The sequence below is a fragment of the Sceloporus undulatus genome, chromosome 1, assembly GCF_019175285.1.
Source record: "Sceloporus undulatus isolate JIND9_A2432 ecotype Alabama chromosome 1, SceUnd_v1.1, whole genome shotgun sequence".
Taxonomy (NCBI): domain Eukaryota; kingdom Metazoa; phylum Chordata; class Lepidosauria; order Squamata; family Phrynosomatidae; genus Sceloporus; species Sceloporus undulatus.
The window spans coordinates 205,367,970-205,388,503 of record NC_056522.1 but is presented as its reverse complement, the minus strand read 5'-3'; the positions used below and the strand labels follow the sequence as shown (position 1 = coordinate 205,388,503).

At 47.4% G+C, this 20,534-nt stretch overlaps 2 protein-coding genes across 2 annotated transcripts; both read left to right on the top strand.

Annotated features, from left to right (window-relative positions):
- Positions 1-5,944: 5,944 nt before the first annotated feature.
- HOXD12 (homeobox D12) lies at positions 5,945-8,045 on the top strand. Its single transcript, XM_042444995.1, has 2 exons — positions 5,945-6,824; positions 7,510-8,045. Exons 1-2 carry the CDS (start codon positions 6,197-6,199, stop codon positions 7,752-7,754), a joined length of 873 nt encoding a protein of 290 aa, XP_042300929.1. The 5' UTR covers positions 5,945-6,196; the 3' UTR covers positions 7,755-8,045.
- An 8,021-nt stretch (positions 8,046-16,066) lies between these two features.
- On the top strand, positions 16,067-20,159 carry HOXD11 (homeobox D11). Its single transcript, XM_042474061.1, has 2 exons — positions 16,067-17,235; positions 18,157-20,159. Exons 1-2 carry the CDS (start codon positions 16,464-16,466, stop codon positions 18,390-18,392), a joined length of 1,008 nt encoding a protein of 335 aa, XP_042329995.1. The 5' UTR covers positions 16,067-16,463; the 3' UTR covers positions 18,393-20,159.
- Positions 20,160-20,534: the final 375 nt, after the last annotated feature.

Genomic DNA, 20,534 nt, shown 5'->3' with positions numbered 1-20,534 from the left:
CTATATATTATCTAGATAATTAACTGCCTCCTCCTGGGATGAAGAGCCAGCGTGGGACAGTGGTCTGGGTGTTGGAGTAGGACTTTGGAGACTAGATTTTGATTCCCAGCTCAGCCATGAAACCCACTGAGTGACCTTGGGTAAAGTAACACTCTCTTAGCCTCAGGGGAAGGCAATGGTGAACCTCCTCTGAACAACTCTTGCCTAGAAAATCCTGTGATAGGATCGCCTAGGGGTCACCAGAAGTCGAAAACGATTTGAGGGCGCCCAACAACATCCGAATGAAAGTGATGAACCGACTAGAAATACACTTCAATATTTATTGCATGAAGTTTAACTTTTTTCTTCACATGCTCTGTATTCTCTCCCTTCCACAACATCCGAAGGAGCCAGAAGCCAAATGTCTTGCCATAATACTGAAATATATTTCTAGTTTGCTCTTAACTTTTCTCTCTCTGTGTGTGTATTCTTGCGTGTTTTCTTTGTATGTAAAATATGGAAAATCTATGGACATTGCAATGAGATGGTTGGAGGAAAGGCAGAATATGAACTTAACAGTTAATAATGCCTTATTTCATTGAACCCCTTCCTGTATTATTATGTATTATTTTATATGTATTATGCTATTATTTCGTAGAATGTATGCCATGGGCAGGTTTAATTTTTTATCTATTTTACTGATTTCATGTACAGCACTGTGTAAATCTACAGCGCTATAGAAATAAAGCATAATAACAATAATAATAATAATAATAATAATAATATACAAGTATCTAGGAAGGCTAGTAGACTTGCATATATAACTCAGCAATACGTAGGTTATTGGTCATATGGACTGTAGGTTATTGGTCATATGGACTTAAACAGACATATATGTGCATGGATAATTAAAATATTAATCTGTACAGAGCCTACATATTTTTGTTTGTTTGTTTTCATGCCAGTATTAAAACAAAATTCTCATGTTGATTATGTACAGTCGGGAAATTCATATTTGCTGCCTTGAGGGAGGAAAAGCGGGATATAAATGTAGATGAAACTAATGTTCACTCGGATGAATAAATACGAAGGCGCTGGCAGAACTGGGTCGTTTTCTTCTAAAGGAGGGAATGTGGCTCAAGTGTCCGACTGCCCCCCTCCAGCCATTGGGTTGAAGCCTGGAAGAAGGCAAAGCCCGGCTCTTACTTAATAAGAGAGAGGCTCAATTGGGAGACATCAGTCAACCCATAAAAATTAGAGGTAGCGGCGGTGGGCAATATCCTCTGGCGTTGCCTGTGTGGTCTGCAGGATCATGTTGTGAGGCTGAGGGGGGAAGGAAATAATAGTTTAAAGATTTCGTTCAAAGGCAAGGCGGGATCCTTGGGGGGCTGGTTTCGGTCTTCCTTGAAAGAAGAAGGTGGAGGAGCGGAGGGGGCGGCGGCAAAGAGAGGAACATTGCCGGGAAAGTCAAGAGGAAAAGGGCCGCCAGTGTGATCTCCAAGATTTAAAACAGAACACAACAAAACTAAAACTGAGAAGGACGAGGAAGGCACGCGGGGAACTGAGACCTTCCCGGTTCACCATTTTAGGTCAGTGGGAATGTTTCCTGGAGGAAGGCGTGGAGACCTTCCTTCTGCGGAGAAGAGATTAGAAGACCAGAGTGGTCATACAGCTGGGGAAAGTTACTTTTCCGGACTACAACTCCCAAAAGTAACTTTTCTCTCAAGCTTCTCCCTTGAAACAACGCAGAGAGGGAGGCAGGAAGGAGAAACCTCGATTGTGTGTATGTGCCTTCACGTCGCCTGTTGGTTTGTTGTGTGCTGTGTGTCTTCACATCTTTGGGGTTTTCTTGCCAAGATTTAGTCAGAGGAGGCTTGCCATGGCCCTCCTCTGGGGTTGAGAGAGTGTGACTCACCCAAGGTCACTCAGTGGGTTTTATGGCCAAGCTGGGAATTGAGTCCTGGTCACCAATGTCCAACCCTCAAACCACAGTCCCACACTGGCCATTCAGACCCTCCCAGTTGGAAAGGCCAGGTTGCCCATTCCACGGGAGCTGGGTTGATCGGCCTTAGTAGAAATGGTTTAGTAGCCCAGAGGGAAAAATATGACAAAACCACAGCTGAGTATTCCTTGCCTAAGAAAACTCTATGAAATTGACAAGGTCGCCATAAGTGGATTGGTGACTTGAAGGCACCTATCATACACACACTAGCTCGCCCAGTTCGTTCCTTTGGGCGAAGGCGGGAAAGTCTAAATCAGTGGTTCCCAAATTTTGGTTCTTCAGAGGTTTTGGACTTCACCTTACAGAATTCCTGACTATAGGCCAAGCTAGTTGGAGCTTCTGGGAGTTGAAGTCCAAAATACCTGGAAGACAAACGTTTGGGAATTACTGGTATAAACTGTGGCCTCCTCCTGTAGGCAGAAAACAAAAGCAAGCCCCAGTGTCTGTATGTGCCTCCAATTTGCCTGTAACCTTAAGGCGACCCCATGAGTTTTCTTAGGCAAGGAATACATCTGATCCTGGAAACTAAACAGGGTCAGCCCTGTAGAGAGACCTTGTAGCACCTTTGAGACTAACTGAAAGAAAGAAATTGGCACCATGAGCTTTCGTAGACTTGAGTCTACTTCCTCTGATGCATTTGGTGGAGTGGAAGCCAGGCACAGACATAAATATGCCATTGGTATGTGAGGATGTCAATTCAAATTATAAATCCTTTGTGTTTGGAAATGCTTGGATGAGAGACCAACAACAACTGTGTAGGCTGTGTATCAGAGGAAAGGACTGGCTGACTTCGGACTGGTCTAAATTCACGCCTTCCAAACAACAGACACCATGAATCTGAAGATGTAGTACTGGATTTTTTATATGAAGCCACACATATTTAAGGTCTACAATAATGGACATGATCTGTCCTTTCCGGGTCTCTTAAAGGCAGTATCTTTAATTCCATCTTTTAACACTATACATTTAGCTGAGTCTGAGCGGGAAATATCTTGGGTCAAAGAAGGTTGGAAATGACTTATGAAATGTTTCACAAAACTGGCTCTTCTCTCTCTAATTGAACGGATTACAGAGAAAAATTATCCCTCTTCAATATCCTCTTTTAAAAAAAAAAACCTATATTACGATAATGTCTGCTCAAAATGTCCAGTGACTAACTCTGTAGACAGCGGCTGAATACGCTTGTAGCCACTGGGGGCCAGTTCGATCCCAGTCCTTGCAAACATAGAGCCAATCTATTTTCAGCCTAGAGAGCAGGAAGACGGATTCTGCCTTTTTGGGGGCTCAGGAAAGGGAAGAAGAATCCCCCCTTTTTTTTTATTGGTTCTGTTTGCAAGGAAGATACCTACTAATCCCCTTCTCATCTCCTCGCAGACCACACCGACCGTACCACTTTTTCCCAGAGAAGAGGGGAGAGAAGATGGCATGCAAATTAATACTGTTAATTAGACAATCATCACTGAAGGCTCTCGGTGGTCATCATTACCAGATTCCAATTTCTTCCTTTTCCTTTCCCAACTATGATCTGTTTTCAAAACAGGACTCAAAATCTTCAGGGGAATGGCTCCATAACCAATATCACTGCAGGAGTTAGTTGGCCATAAACATCCTAACTAGAGTAGACCCATTGCATAAATGGTGAATGTCTCTGTGTTACCTCAACATTCAATATTAATTTAATGGATCTACTCTAAAGAGGACTAGCCAAGAGCATTCAGGTTAATGGCGTCAATCCTAGATGCAGTTGCTCCACTGAAAACAATGGGATTTAGCGCTGGGTAGACAATTAAAGGAGTACACCGCAAGCTTTTTCGTTTGTAATTTAGCAAAACAGATTTTGGGGGGCGGCTTGGGGGAGAGATTCAAAAGAAAATCCATCCTTACTCGCCATTTTTGGAAAAATTGTAATATACTTTTCAATGACAAACAAGCTATAGTAAGATATACATTGTGTTTGTGCCTTCGCTCTCACTCACTCGCACAAACACATTTTCTTTGCCTTCCAATATAATAATTCCCAGAAAACATATATTTTAAAAGAGAGAGAGTAAGGAGATTTTTTAAAAAGCACAGCATTCTGTTGTCAAGAATGAGGCTCAGTGAATCAGGGTTTTAATGGAAAGCGCTTAGTAATAGAGATGAAACGTTTTAAGCCGGCTAAATCCCCAAGGTCTTGCCAGTTCATATTTGTTTAATTAACGGCAAACGACATAGAGTTCAGTGAGACTTATTTCCAGGTAAATTGATTCAGAATTACTGACAAGCATCAAGTGATCTGCTAGAAATTTTAATAGTCAGCAATTTCAATTCACCTTGTTTCTAAATATAAGGAAAATGTTACATTAAAATAATCAGAATGTGTTCAAAACGGGGGCATTAGATAATACAAAACCAATAAATATGTGCCTTTTTCGTGCATTCAAGTATTAGATGTAGCGCAGGCTTGTAGGAGCGTGTCATATCTAATACGTAAACCATAAGGTATGTGAATTATAATATTGGTTAGTTCATTTTTCATATCCGATCTCTAGCCCATAAGGACAAGGCATGCTATCATGTGCAATTCTATCTAGGAAGAAGCGTTATGGAGCTCAGTAGGTCTTACCTTTGAGTAAAACATACACAGAAGTTGCACAGTGCATTCATGTTCATGCCAAAACGTTGGGTGACCCACCTCCTCTCAGTAAAATGGAGATGGGATCTACAACTTAGGCAGAGATCTCGTCCTCCCTGCCATCCATTTTTGGGTTGACTGACACAGACCTCACATAAAGTCCGTAACATCTCCCTATCCCTGTTTTGTATGCTCTCACACGACAATTTCTGTTTTATCTTTAATGTAATACACTCTCTCTTTGTACATTCATGTTGTTCATATATCTACACACACAGAAAGCCTGACTTCTGTTTCGTTAGTAAGTGCAATAAATATACTTTCCATGGCGCACTCTGCGCACATGTATGTTGCACTTGCATCTACACACATAATAATTATACACCTTGATTTCTGTTTTGGTCCTAGTCAGCCTTTCATATCCATGGATTTTTTTAATCCATTGATTCAAGCATCCACGGCTTGAAGATTATAAAATATATATATATATTCCAAACAGCAAACTTTGATTTTGCCATTTTAGGCAAGGAACGCCATTTTACTATGGCTTTGCATATAATGGCATTTGAGGATCCACGGATTTTGGTATCCATGGAGGGTCCTGGAACCAAACCCAGAATCAGAAACCAAACAAAACAAAGCAGAAATCAAGGTGCATAACTATTCTGTTCGACATAGGTATGTACAGAAAGATGTTTGAGAGAGGGAAATTATATGTATTGCAACAGCAAAAGCATTTACATTGTTTTTTGTGGGTTTTTCAGGCTACGTGGCCATGTTCTAGAAGAGTTTATTCAGGAATAAACTCTTCTAGAACATAGCCACATAGCCTCAAAACCCCACAAAAAGGTATGGGTGCCAGCCATGAAAGCCTTCGACTTCAGCATTTACATTTCTTTAACGCTTCATAGTGAACCAAGGGCCCACTGTATGTGCAGTAAAAATATTCCTTCTCTCTTTCTTTCTCCCTCTCTCTGCCTCTGGACGCAGATATACTACACATAGACACACACCTCTATATGAAGGATGCAGACCTCCACACAGAGGCCTTCACTAACTCTGGGAAGAAATCAGAATTAAAACCAGGGAAGCCGCGCAATGGAGGCAAAAAAGATGAACCAATCTTCACATCGGCTGAGAGGAGGCTGGGGGCTGGCAGATCACTCCATGGTGCAGGTTCAAGTCCTAGGGCCAGGAGGAGGAGAGGGGAAAGGAGGGGGGCTCTAAACTTTGTCACAAGGACTCCCCCTCTCCCCCGTCCATTTGCCCTCAGTGTTCCCTGACTGGAGAGATCCCTCTCCGCCCTCCTCTTCTTCCTCCTTCTCCTCTTCCTCCCCACCTCCTCCTCTTCTATGCTTTGGGTCTCTCCCTTTCTCCCCTCCCCATTTTGAGGTGTTCTCTTGCTATTTCTTCGAAGGAGGCTCTATTGGCCCGAAGGAAGAGGAGGAGGAGAAGAAGAAGACGGCCGTATCGGAAATGCCGGGCCGCAAAGGACCCGCCGCGGGCGCCAACCTTCTTGTCTGCCCTCCGTTTGGGGAGCTGGGTTTCCTTCCCCGGCCGCCCCCTTAAAACCCCGACGGAGGGGAGCAGGCTGCGGAGAGATGTGCGACCGGAGCAGCCTTTGCCGGCCGGGCTACATGGACTCCCTCCTGAACTTGCCCTCGGCTCCCTCCGCAGCCCCTCCTGAGGCCTTTTATTTCCCCAGCTTGAGGGCGAATAGAAGCCATCCGCAGCTGGCCGGCTTGCCCTACCCGAGAAGCCCCCTGGCATGGACCTGTGCCAGCTCCTCCTGCCCAAACCAGCCCAGCGGGACAGGACAGGCCCTGAGCAGCCCCTCGCCCCAGCCTCCGCCGCCTTACCTTCCCCTCAGCGGCAAGGGCGCCCTAGGCGGAACCCACAAGTACTACGCCCCCCACCACGAGGCCTCCGCCCTGGACGAGGAAGAGGAGGAGAAGGAGGAGGAGGAAGAGCGGGGCCGGCAGAGCCACCGGGAGGTCTGGGTCCGGGGAGAGCAAGGGAACTTGGGGGCCAGGAGGGTGCTGCTAGCCCCGTCCAAAGCGCCCAAGGAGGAGGCCAGGAGGACTTGGCCAGCCGCCGCTCTTCTGGACGCCGAGTCCTGCGCCTCCGGCTGGAAGGAGGACCTCAAGCGCGCCTCCGCCTCTATCAACTTGAACCTGACGCTGCCTCCGGCCGCCCTGCCCAGCCTCCGGGCCTCCTTGCTCTCGGATGGTAGGAAGCCAAAACGAGGTCCCTTCCGTGCTCCTGCTAGCCAAGGCCCTGGGCCTTACACGACTCGAAACCCCCCTTCCTTGGGACCCAAGAATTAAACCCCCTGATGACACACAAACCCGGTGGGGCATTGTTGTATGCCTTCAAGTCATTTCTGACTTATAGCGACCCTATCCTTGGGTTTTCCTGGCAAGGTTTATTCAGAGGGGTTTGCCATTGCCTTGCCCTGAGGGTGAGGGAGTGCCATTCAGCTAGTCACCTAGTGGGTTTCATGCCCAAGCCGGGAATAACTTTCCTTTCCTTCTTCCCTGAGCCTGGTGACCCCTTTGGGCCTTGCGTCGGAAGGGTCAAAGGTGGGATCTCAACCCCGAGGCTTGCTCCTGGGTCCCTTTTACTCAGAAGGAAGTCCGGGGGACTTTCCTCCCAGGGTCTTCAGGGCTGCAGCCTAGCATTCATCCCTTCTAAAACAATGTCACCCGTGTTGATCTCCGGGGAGGCTTGCTTTCCCCCCTACACACAGACACAGACACACACACACAGACACACACACACATTCATCGCCCACCTTGGTGTGTCCCTTTGGGGGCTTTGGCCGTGGCTCCTTGAAGCCACCGAGGCCGGCTCTGGTGGGACCTCTGGCCCTCGCATCACACACAACTGCCGCCCGGTGTCCTGTCTCTTGCAGGTTTGCCTTGGAGCCCCGCCACCCCGCAAGGGAGGTCGAGGAAGAAACGGAAGCCTTACACCAAGCAGCAGATCGCCGAACTGGAGGGCGAATTCCTCCTCAACGAGTTTATTAATCGCCAGAAAAGGAAAGAGCTCTCCAACAGACTGAACCTAAGCGACCAGCAAGTGAAGATCTGGTTCCAGAACCGGCGCATGAAGAAGAAGCGTGTGGCCATGCGCGAACAGGCGATGGCAATCTACTAGGGGTAGTAGTAAGGTCCAGGCGCAGGCGCGACCCCGACGTAGGGGAGGGCAGGGCAGGGCAAGGAAGGGAAGGGGGTGAAGTGGCCGCCGCTGCTTCTTCCCTTAGTTTTCCCTCTTAATCGTGAACTTGCCTCTGGAGGAGTATCTGAAAGTCTTCAGCCTTACCTTGAACTTCTTAGAAATGTCTCTTGTCTGGGAGACTGTTGTGTGTGGCACAAGGCCTTGAGCATGTCTTTGCTGTTGTTGTTGTTGTTGTTGTTGTTGTTGTTGTGTGCCTTCAAATCCTTTCCGACTTATGGCGACCCTAAAGTGAACCTATCATAGGGCTTTCTTGGCAAGTTTTGTTCAGAGGAGGTTTGCAATTGCCTTCTCCTGAGGCTGAGAAAGTATGACTTGCCCAAGGTCAGCCAGTGGCTTTAAATGGCCGAGCCGGGATACGAACCTCCAGAGTCTCCTCCAGAGTCCTAGTCCAACACTGAAATCTCTACACCATGATTGGCAGGTAAACCCTACTTGCTTCTTCTTTTCCTTTGCAAAGGAAAGGAAGTTCTCTCTCTCTCTCTCCCTTATTCTCAACACAAAACCATGGACTCGGGGCGCCCTATTTTTTTAAAAAATCACAAATTAAAAAAAGGTATTTTGAATTATCAACGTCTTCGTGTGTGTGTGTGTGTGTGTGTGTGTGATTTAATTTGCCGTGGTGCAACAAAGGCGCGGCAAGGACTGGCTTCACTGCCTCTCGTTTCTTCGCCAGACAACCTGGGCAATGTGTGCACCAAGGCTCTCCCACTCTGGATTGTGTGTGTGTGTGTGATTCCACTGCAGCAAATCTCCTTGCCAGATCCCTGTCTGCGCCTAAAAAGGACCGAGGGAGGGAATGAGGGAGTGAAAAGTGGGTGGGCGGGAGACCCTCCGCAGAGGATGAGCAAAGAAGACAAGGCTCTGTCTGCACCGCTCCCCGATTCCTGGAGGAAACTGGATATAGGAGACCCTGCTGTCCCCCCTCCCCCCAAAACCTGGTGTTGATTTGGAGATGCAATTAATCGTCCTGCTGGATATCCTCTTCCTCTCCAACCCTGGGGTCCTTTGCTCGGAAATGAGGGACATCTTTGCGGGCGGGGTCCTTTTGACCTGATCCAACCCACCTCCCTTGCATACTCTCTCTCCTTGTGTGTGTGTAGAGAAATCTGGTAGCCCCTTGACACTAACTGAAAATAAGGAGTTGACAGCATGAGCTTTCCTCGACTAAAGTCTACTTCCTCAGATGCGTGGAGTGGCTGTGTGTATGGGTGTCTTACACGACCACGAAAAGCCTTCTCTTGGAGGCGCATGAAGGCTTCTCTAGGGCCGCTGCCGACTTCCAAGTCGATATTTTGAGGCCAGGTGGGGCGGGAAGGTCCCTTTTGCCTCGTTGAATTTCCTCTGGGGTCTTTCTTTGTCTTCCTTGGGCCTACGGCTCTCTTTTTTCCTCGCCCTGTTCCTTCCACGTCTGTTTCCGAGGCTCCACATAACACAGAGGTTGGATCCTCTGTTACGCGGCCTGTTGTGTGGAAACCGAACGAAGGAACCTCTCGTTGTGTATTGGGCCAGTAAATATATTGCAAGAGTCTGAAGTCTCCCCCACAACTTTGGGAATGGGGGGTGGGGGCACTTAACTTTTAAAAGGGGACATTTCCCACCCTGGCCGAATGGAAGAGGATCTTGTTTTGATTTTTCTCCCTATAAACCCCCAAATCCATGCTTTCTCCTTCTTTCTGTCTTTCTCCCTTCTCTTCAATACAACCCCCCCCACCCAATTCCGCCAAAGGCGAGTCTTCCCCCATCCCCCGCCCGCCTATGTCTGCCAAAGCGGACTGGCCATTTGTCCTCCTGCAAACCTCCTCCTAGTTGCCCTTGGCTTCCTCTCTCTCTGTGTATGTGTGTGTGTGTCTCCCTCCCCTCTCTCGACTCCCCTTCTAGCCTTGCTTTCCTGTTTCGGTTGACTTTGGCCTTGCCCAAAACCTACAGGCAAAATGAAAGGCCGACCGGGCACAAAAGAATCAAGGAAGCGGCTCAGTTGGGTCTTCAGATCCTGCAATTCTTTCCTTGCCTCCCTCCCTCTCAAGGCCATGCAGAACCATGCCACAAATTGCATGAATCTAATTGGGAATAGAGATTAGGAACACTATTAGCCTTTGCAGCGGGGAACCAGCCTCTTAAGGTCGGACTTTGATGACTCCAGTGGGTTTGGTCTGCTTTGGTCTCCAGGACGGCGGAAAGAGGAATATTTGAGAAACCAAACTCTTTTCATTTAAGAAGAAGAAGAAAAATCTTACTCATTATGAAGAGATTTAAATGTGTAATTTGATTTAATTTCCCTCCCAAGGAGTTAAAAAAAAGGCATTTGACCTGAAATTATTATTTCTCTGCACCTCTCTTTTTTCGAAATTTCTCCTCTGCTAAAAGGACAAAGAAATCCTCCAGAGAATCTCTGTAAGAGGAGAACTGAGAAGGAAATGAATGTTTGGTAGCCGCACTTCAAGCATTAATAGGAACCCTCGTTTTATTGTTAACCTTTAAATCCCTCGGAAAATATATCCCAAATTTGTGTGGAGATGTAACACAACTGTAAATGCCAAAGACTAGAATCAGTAACCATTCCAGGTGTGAAAACAACTGCCGTATTTTAAGATTAAATTGCTAAATTCCTATTATGCATTAATCCTTTGTCGCCTTCAAAATAAATATCTAAGATTCCTTTTACTTTGATCGCAGAAATCTGGCCCTGGCCATTTTAAAAACAAATCGAGAATGAAAGCTTTTTTTGTTGTTGTAATTTTATGTTTTAAACGCATTTCTCTTTGCTGTTGTCTTTACACTAAATATTTCATGATGCTTCAAAGCAAAAAAGAAGGTAGGTCTGGAAAGGGATAGATATAATTCGGCCAGAATTAAGCCAAAATAACCTGTAAATAAAAGCCGACTGGTTTCCATTTAGTGTTATTATTTTTTCTGTTGCATGGTAAAAATTTAGACTTACAGGTTTATTCTAAAAGGTGTAATTTAAAGGTGAAAAAAATAGGAACCTAATAAATAAATGTCAAAAATTTAGAATGGAGTTATTAAAATCTATAATGTTGAGGAAATACACAGTCTTTCATATTCAGAAAATCTTCTCCATAACGCCTCACAACTATGCATCTGCCAGTCATATTTCTGTCTAAAATGAGTAATAAAAGCAGGGGTTGGACAATCTCCTCTTTTTTTATTCTTAAATTTTAACTTGCAAACGTTGGATTCTTGGGTTTTACAACATGACATGCTAGCAGATGAAATTGCAGAAATGGCAGTGCCATCTTAACAAATTCAGTTACTCTGCAGTTGTGGATTATGGTCGACTTGCAGCATTTATGGCCGCAAAGTGATATGCAAAGTGTGTCAGAGAAGGGCAAGGAAAATAACATTTATATCTAGTATGTACCTGCGTGGAGGTAGCATATTCATATATTTTTTAATTTAAATCAGAGAAATAAATAGCTCCTGTTTGACCAGCCTTTATGTATTGAAAAATTTGCTCATAGAAACACACTGTGTGCACAGAGGTAGGCAAATTATTCCACACCTATTTTGCCAGGCGAAGCTACAGCCCCTATGTTGCTATAGATTATGTAGTTCCGGATAGCAAAGCTAATAGGGCATAGATGGTCGGGGTAATTGGGCGACAGGTAGATGGATCGATGAATTGATAATAGAGGGAAGATTTCTCCGCAACTATTCTGTCTTGTAACTGTGAACAAAAACGTCTTAACGAATGGGTGCCATATAAACACACACAAATATCAATTCCTACACACCGGTACATACATGTCTCTCGAATCTGCGTGCCTTCGGAATTCAAGGACACCTTTTTTTGTAAGGGATTTGGATAGGTTTGTTCCCGTTTTCCATTGTAAACATATTTGAAGTATATCCTTTTACAACACTACTGGATGCTTGTTTTTTCCCTACTTAAGCCCCCCTATAACCAGTAGGTTTTCCTCCTAGGTGTATCTGCATAGGACTGAGGCCTTAATTATCTTGGAGCTTATCACATTTCGGTCATTGTCTCTATCTATAAAGCCCCAAAGGTGGTTCATCTTCTACCACCCAGCAGTGATAGCAGAAGAAAGTCGGGTGTAAAATGAGGTTGGTGCAGATGACCCGCATTGGGATGCTGAGTTGTTAGGTGGTGAGTTGTGGTGTGCCTGTGATTGTGTATGTGTATGGAGGGGTGGTGAATATGTCCCCTGGCTGGGTCTGGCCCCATGCCCAAGCAGGATGCTCCTGCTCCATCCCTGACACGCAAGTGTGTGTACCTCCATCTCCTCCTCCGAGTCAGTCAGCCTCAGACCCGCATCTCACTGGCGTCCGGGAAGAGTCCTTGCCTCTGATAGGCTGAGCCCCGCCAGCTCCGGCAAATGCCTGGGAGTTTGATAAGGCGAAAGGACCGTCCCCCGGATTCTTCCAAATGGGGCTCTGGGCGCTTTTGTGTTTCCTAAAAGAGCATAAATAATTAAAGTTTGGCGAGGGGGGGGGGGGGATGGATGCAAAGAGAGAGAGGGGGGAGAGGAAGGCTTTCTTGCAGAGCTGTGGCAGCAATAAATGAAATGACTCAGAATCGCTTCTCCAGTCAGTTTTTACGAGAGCTGCCAGACAGTGTCTGTTCACGTTCTCCAGATAACTAGGGGCGCCATAACAAAGTTAAGGTCAAGTTAGTGTCTTATCTTGGGTGGCACAAAATTACAGCACCATCTCCAGCAGGACCAGGCGCATCTGCTTCCTCCCCTCTCTCTCTCTCTCTCTCTCTCTCTCTCATCCTCTCCCCCCACCCTCAAACGTGATGCGAGTCCTCCTAATTTTCCACGGATGCTTTCTTTGGGCGAGATGTCATTGGGAGCAGAGTACCGGCTGGCTCCAGGAGAGTGAAGACCATCCAAGACGCCTAACGGTAAAGTCCCCAGGATTGGGGTGGAAAAGATGGATGCGGGGTGGAGGGCGGGGGGGGGGGGGGGAAGAGTTTCGCTTTGCAAATGATGGACGGTTTGGCGTTGGAAGAGAAAGGCTAGAAATGGGTCTCTATCTCAGAGGATGTGGTTTATTTTGGCTTTGGGTGATCGAGAGAGTGGACAACCTGAAAGCACCCTTCGTCTCTGTTGTCCGGCGAAACCACGGCTTGTTTAATTCTGCATTTCCAGACTGCAAGAGATCTTTTGGGAATTGTAGGAGGAAGGGGTTCCTTAAGAAGCGGTGGTCGGGTGTCCTTGAACTTGAAATAATGGAACCTAGAGTCTTGCAAATACACTTGATGCAATGGGGAAAGTGGTGGCTAGCTTTTGTGTTGGTTTTCCAGTGGTGTGGTTATATTTTTGGAGTTGGGTGTGCGAGGCGAGAAGCGGGGAAAGAATCGCTTTGGGGTTGTCTGTGGCAGGGTCCTTAATGGGCTCGAGGAAGAGAAGTCTGGGTGGGGTGAAGGAGATCGCATCCAGAGGAAGGTCTTCTCTTGTTCCATTGCGAAAGAAGACACAGGAGCCATTTTAGCTGCGCAGTCAAGGTTTGGGTGGGAGGGAGGGAAGCAGTGGGGGGAGGGAGGGAGGGCGAGAGGGAGGGGAAGTTACTCCATTGCAGCAAAAGCAAAAGCGCAGAAACCAACGATGCACATTCCAGCGAAAGGAGGTGACCCACTGTATCTCCTTAATGGTTCTGTGGGTCTGGCTGCCTCTATAGATAGCCCTGGTCGGCTCTGGTGCATTTGTTTGATGGGAGCTTGTGTGTTAACATGGATGGCGCCATGCTAGTGAGGGAGCGAGCAAGGCAAACGTGGACCATAGGGGGACCTTTGGTCGGAAATGTCAATTGTATTAGGGCTATGGTTTTTCCTCCCCTCAAGCCCCCTTTTAAACTTGCCCTCCTTTTCGAAATACTGGGGGGGAAACGGTTCAGATTTTGAGACTGGTTTGACTAGAATTAGAAGTGAGAGTATTTTGAGATCTGTTTCTGCTGCCTTCTTAGAATTGGGCGCAACAGAAGCATAAAGCTTTGGTCACTGCAGATGGAAATCAAAGACTCATCTCTCCCCTTAAACTGCGTACATTGTACTGGGGCATATTTTGATTTATCTGATTCAGTAAACAATCCCTTATTTTAGCATATTCATATGCAATTATTAACCACATAATGTATATCAATTGTTAGGTATAGCAACACCAAAACTAGTCTCTCGTTCTCTTTCCTCGATCTGTGTGAATTGGGATTGCATAGATAATCTGCACAATTAAGACCACCTTTAGCAGGTTAGACTACTAAATTTAGTAAGATATTCAAAGGTGCAGGACTCGAACCGAGTTGTTTTAATCCTCGTTTATGGCCGGGAAGAATTTGTGGTCAAGGACGTTGCAAGGTTACGCCGCGAACATTGTGTTTCCTTTCCTTTCTTCTTTCTTTAAAGTCATATATGTAGCCTTGAAAATCATTTTTCTCATCTTTTTCAATTCTCCTGCTTATTTTCTCGCCCACTGGCGATTGTTAGTAAATTCAGACAAACAGAGATTCCGTCTCACAAGGAGTACCGGGGTGATAACAATTAGATATTTTATTTCTCTTGATTTATTAACAATATCCTGGAAAAGACTCGGAGGAGGAAACTTGTACATTTGCAGGTTGTTGCCTTGAGAAAGAGCTCGGATTTGTTGAGAACAAGTGTTCTCTGGAGTTGAGAAGCCGAAGGTCTTGGGTTTAAACTTGACATTGTGCTATAGCCAGGAGGAGGAAAAGAGAGAGAGGACCGGCCTTCCAGGCGGTGTTTGGCGGTGCTGCCTGTTTGCAGAAGGAATTTCGCTTTTCTGATTGAGATGTACAAATGTGTGTGAAATATATTTATTTTTCTGTCTCATTGCAATTGCTTATAAATGTGAAGCAGAGGGGAAAAGCGGGGGGTGGGGGGTGGGAAAGGAAAAGAAGCCATTGCAAATGCATTAGAGAGAAAGAGAGGTGGATTCTGTGGCTCTCAGTTCGGAATTGAGAAAGAATATATCCCCCTCCCTTCCCAAATATCCTGTCTTTCTCCCCCTCTGCCTCCTTCAAATGACATTGACGATTACGTTTAAACCAAGGCATGTAGGTATTGATCGGATCTTCGGCTTCCAGAAACGAATGGCTTTTGCTTTGGATTAATATGCCCCACCCTAAGATCATGGAGCCTCTTGTTCTGACCGGCCCAATGCTTTCTGGGCCGTTTGATGAAACGAGGAAGTGGCCCAGAGACTCAGGATCCAATCCTCTTCCCCCCCCCCCTTTCCTCTTCCTCTCTCTGTTGGCCATACACACCCGAATTAGGCTAGTGTTTGGGGATCTCGGAAAGACAAGGAAGGGAAAGGAAGGCAACCCGGCCGGGGACTTTAGGGCTGGAAAAATCGATGTTAAAAATAAAACAGGGAGATTCAACATCTGAGGGAAGCGAAGGGTGGCAAGAAATGGAGGGGAAGCCCTCGTTTGGCTGGTCAAGTCATGGCGTGTATGAGAGAGAGAAGGAGGGAAGGAGGGAAGGAGCCTGCCACGACGGTGAAGGTAGGGAGAGTGCAGCAACAACCCTGGAGATGTGATGTCTAGTAAGGAGGAAGGATGCTCTAATTATGGGAAACATTGGAGGCGGCTTGCGGAGTGGAAAAGGGAGACAACGCTGCTCCCTCTCACCTTTCCGGCCTTTAAGGTTTCCTGACTAAATTTCCGATCACTGCTGGGTTTTGAAACAAGGAAGAGAGAACATACATACATATAGAGAAAGACAATTTATGACTATTTGTGTGGATGGTGGCACAGCCTCTTGCCCCTTCTTTTGGTCTCTCTTTCTCTCTCTTTCTCTGCTTGTGAGGGCCTGGGGACCCTAGGGCAATTCCTGGTGGCACATAAGGTCCTTGGCAGGCAGCATGCCTCAGGGGCACCTGGGCAGAGATGGGATGCCCAGGTGGTTGCGCTGGCCTACCTTTAGCCCTCCATCTCTCCTGGGTTGGGAAATGGAGGTGGGAGGAGTGGGGGGGGGGAGTAGAGGAGGGGTGGGGGGAGGAGGACTAAGCGGGTGGGGGAAGAGCTGGAAATGGTCCTATTTGTCCAAACGTGAGTGCCTGCGCAGTGGTGTGTATGTGTGTGAGTGAGTGAGCTGGGAGGCTCTTTCGGAAGGGCTTTGGGAGACAACCCACGGCGAAGGCGGGCAGCCAGGCAGGGGTGGGGGTGGGGGGGGAGTGGGGGTCTGATATAGATATAAGGACATTTCTCCATCGCCTCCGTCACGTGACATAATTACCACTCGAATCAATCAAGATGAATTGCACGTCACCCGCGCGCGGTGGGGTTTTCCCCCCTTCCAGCCTCTCCGGCTTCTTCTTCCTCCTCCTCCTCTTCCTCTTCTCCTTCTTCTCCTCCAGCTTCTTCTCCTCCTCCAGCTTCTTCTTCTTCTCCTCCGGGGCTGCTCCTACTGCCGCCCCCTCTGTCTCCGGGGCCAGAGAGATAGATGGGGCTCCTTCCTGAGCTCCCGGCCGCTGGGCTCTCCTGCTGTGGCTGCTCCTTGGGCTGCTGCTCCTGCCCGGGTCCTTGCGGTTGCTGCTCTTTGCTCGCGGTCGCCCAGAGGCGGCGGCAGGAGAAGGAGGAAGAAGAGGAGGAGGAGGAAGAAGAAGAAGAAGAGGAGGAAGAGGAGAAGACATGAGTGACTTTGACGACTGCGGCAGCAGCAGCCACGGGGCTTCCAGCATGTACCTCCCCGGCTGTGCCCCCACCGCCTACTATGTGTCCCCCTCGGATTTCCCCAGCAAGCCCTCATTCCTGTCCCAGTCGCCCTCCTGTCAGATGGCCTTCCCCTACGCCTCCAACCTGCCTCCCCATGTGCAACCGGTGCGCGAAGTGGCGGCGTTCAGGGACTACGCCGGAGGCAGCGCTGGAGGAGTCGGAGGAGGCGAAGGCGCAAGGGAAGGCGGCGGAGGAGGAGGTAAGTGGCCCTATCGGGGCTCTTACGGGCCCAGCAGTTTCTACGAGGAGGTGATGCACGGCCGGGAGTTCCTGCCGCCGGCCAGCCGGAGGATGGACATGCTTTTCAAGGCCGACCCGGGGGTCTGCGGCGCCCACCACCACCACCATCACCATCACCACCATGCCGCTGTCGCAGCCGCTGCAGCCGCTGCTGCCGCGGCGGCCAACAACTTCTACAGCGCGGTGGGCAGAAACGGGATCCTCCCTCAGGGCTTCGACCAGTTTTACGAGGCGGCGGCCCAAGAAAGGGGGACTCCCTACCCGGAGCAAGAGGAGCCCCCCGAGGGGGAGAAGAAGGGAGAGCCCCAGGCCTCGGGCGGCAACCCTCCCTGCGGCAAAACCTCCCCTTCTCCTCCATTGCCCAGCCAGGAGAAGAAAGGGGCAAGCCAGGGGGGCAACACGGCGTCGCCGCCTTCCGAGGAGGCCGAGAAGAAGACCCACGGATCAGGTAAAGAGGGGGAGAAAGGGGGCAGCCCTCGGCCTTGGGCTCTGGGTCGCTTTTTTTTTAAAGAAAAGGAGAGGGGGAAGCCAAAAATTGAGAGGGAGGGAGGGAGCCCACAAGGCCACCACTTTGACAAGCCTCCACTACTTTTCTTTGGCCTTTTCTTCTTCTTCTTCCCCTTCTCCTTTTACGTGCGATTTTATAAGCATCCACAGGGCTTTTATATATCCTATAAGGTTTCCTTTGCTGTTGTAAAGCGTGTTTACGATAGGAAACCCATTGAGATGGGCTTAAAGGTAGGCTTGGAGGAGGAGGATGTTTTGGGGTTGGGAGGCGGGGAGTTTGGCCGCGTTGTGGAGGAGTCCTTCCAGGCAGTGGAAGGGTCATGGTGGTGGAGATAATAATGATAATGATGATGATGACAAGGACAACCATCAGATATATTATTTCACTGGCTATAAGTGGGGTCCCTCTACTATTGGCTTTGGGGTTATCTTTGGAGATAGAAAGAAGTTCTTTCCCGAGTCATGACAAAATGGAGGCCTCTCAATAAGTTTAGGTGTGCCTGAGAGTTAAGTTTTTAAAAATATTCAAAACACTTTCTCTTGTGCACTGGGCAGTTTGAGGCTCCTTTTCCCTTCCCATCCATTCCTTCTTTTTTCCCCCCTCCTTTTATTTTTGTTTTCTCTTCCCAAGTCACTTTATCTTCCCAAGTCAGTTTTATCCATTGAGGCCGAAACTTCACAGATGTTCTCAGAAATGTGAAGAAGGAGACGTTTTGCCCTAGAAAGGGGGGAAAGACGGGAGTGGATTCAAGTCCACGTTCTTGTGGGTAGTCATTTTTTGTGGGGAAAGTGTCTGAATGGGACAACTGGCTTCACTTTCGTTTTTCTTTTTCCTCTCTTCTCTCCTTAACCGAATTTCCAGCTCTTCCCCAGCGATCTCGGAAAAAGAGGTGCCCTTACACCAAATACCAGATCAGAGAACTGGAGCGGGAGTTTTTCTTCAACGTGTACATCAACAAAGAGAAAAGACTCCAGTTGTCTAGGATGCTGAACCTCACGGATCGACAAGTTAAAATATGGTTCCAAAATCGAAGAATGAAAGAAAAGAAACTGAACAGAGACCGACTGCAGTATTTCACGGGGAACCCCTTGTTTTGAGGGGGAACAACGGGGATGGGGTGGGAGAAAAGAGAGAAGGGGAAACCTCCCTTTCGGCCCAGCCTGGCATCTGAGCCCAAACGTCAGGAGGCTTATGGGACACCCGCCCTGAGGACATCACAGGTTTCCCATGGTTTTCATGGACAGCAGCGACTCTTGTTTCTTCCCAACAGCCCTTGCCTGCTTCCCAGGAGATCGCATGGGTTTGGTGGCGGAGCAGAATTCCCCTGCAAAGGGGAAACGGGGTAAATCCAATACTCCCTTCTAATGTTGTCATGTGTGTCGTTGTTGTCCCCCCCCCCTTTAAACTGAACAACCACCCCTGGTTTTAATTCCTCTTCCCATCCCTTCATGATCGAGAAAAGTGGGTCTCAAATTGTTCAAAAGGAAGGGCGTCAGTGGACATTGAGGTGACCTTTCCTTTCTGTTGGCTTTTCTGGGGTGGAGAAACGGCGGTGGTGATGTACACTGGATATGTATATCCTATACACCGGTAAAGATATATCTCTGGTTTCTATGGCCATTATAAAAAAAGCATGGGACGATGTCTTGTTCACGAGAATAAATGGATGGTAGTAACGTTGGAAGGTGCTATCTTTGGTGTGTGTTATCTGCAGTGCCATCTCTCAGGGAGCTCAGCCTTGTGCCAAAGTGGAATGGATTCATAGGGAAGAAGGTGGCCCAACCTCCCCATCCCATTATCCCCCTCCCCACCTTTCCCAGGACAACCCCATTATTCCTTATTCCTTCAATCGAAAAAACCCTACAGAGGAGTCAACTCTATGCTGCAGTCCTAGCCAGGTGATTTTTTTAGGATAGATTCAACATGGCTGCCTGGAGACCACCAGTACTGAGGATGGAGGGGATGGGAAGACTCCCCGTCCTCTATTTAAAAAGGAAGGCTAGGATCCTTAACAAATTAGACACCTTTAAGTCCCACTGTCAACCTAGGACTTAAGCCTATGCTTAACTCTATCCTGTCGCAATCAGTGCGAAAAGTATTTGACCCCAGCTCCAGATACGACTCATAAAAGTGATCTTTCGAATAGATCCAACCAGATGATTAAAAAAAAAATCCCAGTGTAATGTAGACTATGATTGATCCGAGGGAACCATCTGAGGACTTCTTCTAGTTCAGAAATGGTAAAATGTTCCACTCCAAAACTTATCTAGGGGCACATGGGTGGAATTAAAGTAAAGAGATACAGCGTTTCATGAGACATCTCTTCCTCTTCCATATGATGTAAATAAACAAGTCAATGGAAGAAGGACTCGTTATCCACTCAGTTACTTTTTTCTTCCCCTAGAATAAGAATTTGGTGCAGAAACTTCACTTTATGTTGCACGCTGTTTACAAAACCTTGAACTGTCTAGACAACACCATAAAAGCTCAGGGTCTAAACAGCTTAATTGGGTTATATTGTACACCTTCGGGTGGGCCAAAAAGAGATTTCCGCAATGTGCAATAAAGGGGACGAGTGAGAAAAGAATTTGGCTTTTTTTGGTTTTGTTTTTAAAAAGGGGTGTGTGTGTTTAAAGATGAAAACGTCGAGGAAGAAGTCGGTCTCGTTCTGTTTGCTTGCATTAAAGGCCAAAGTGGAGGATAAAATGAAGCGAGGGGGAAACGGACATCATAATAAGCCCGAAAACAGGGGATTGTAGGTAATTAGTGCCAAAAATTAAAATTTGAAACTCTTTAGGAAGAAAAACCTAAGCGTATGCCTTTGAACTTCCAAAATGTCAAGGTCATCACCTTTAACCTTTGTGAATAATTAGGAGCATTAAAGGTTCCTCTCTTATTTTCGACCACCACCCACTCACTCTCTGGGCTCCTTTCCCCTCGTTTTCTCACTTCCCGACTCCCCCTCCCCTCCTTGCCTCACACACACACACACACACACACACACAGAGAGAGAGAGACACACACAGAGACACACACAAGCACACTCACAAACGTACTTCTTACTGCATAGCGATCCACACCAACCAACCCAACACACCCTTCAGCTTCCATTAGGAAAGCCTTCCTTTGGCTATGATGAGATTCAGAGGACATTTCCTCTGTTCCTTTCATGCAACGCCTTTTAAAATGCCTTTAAAAAAAACATACACACACACATCACAATTTTCATAATTGTGAAA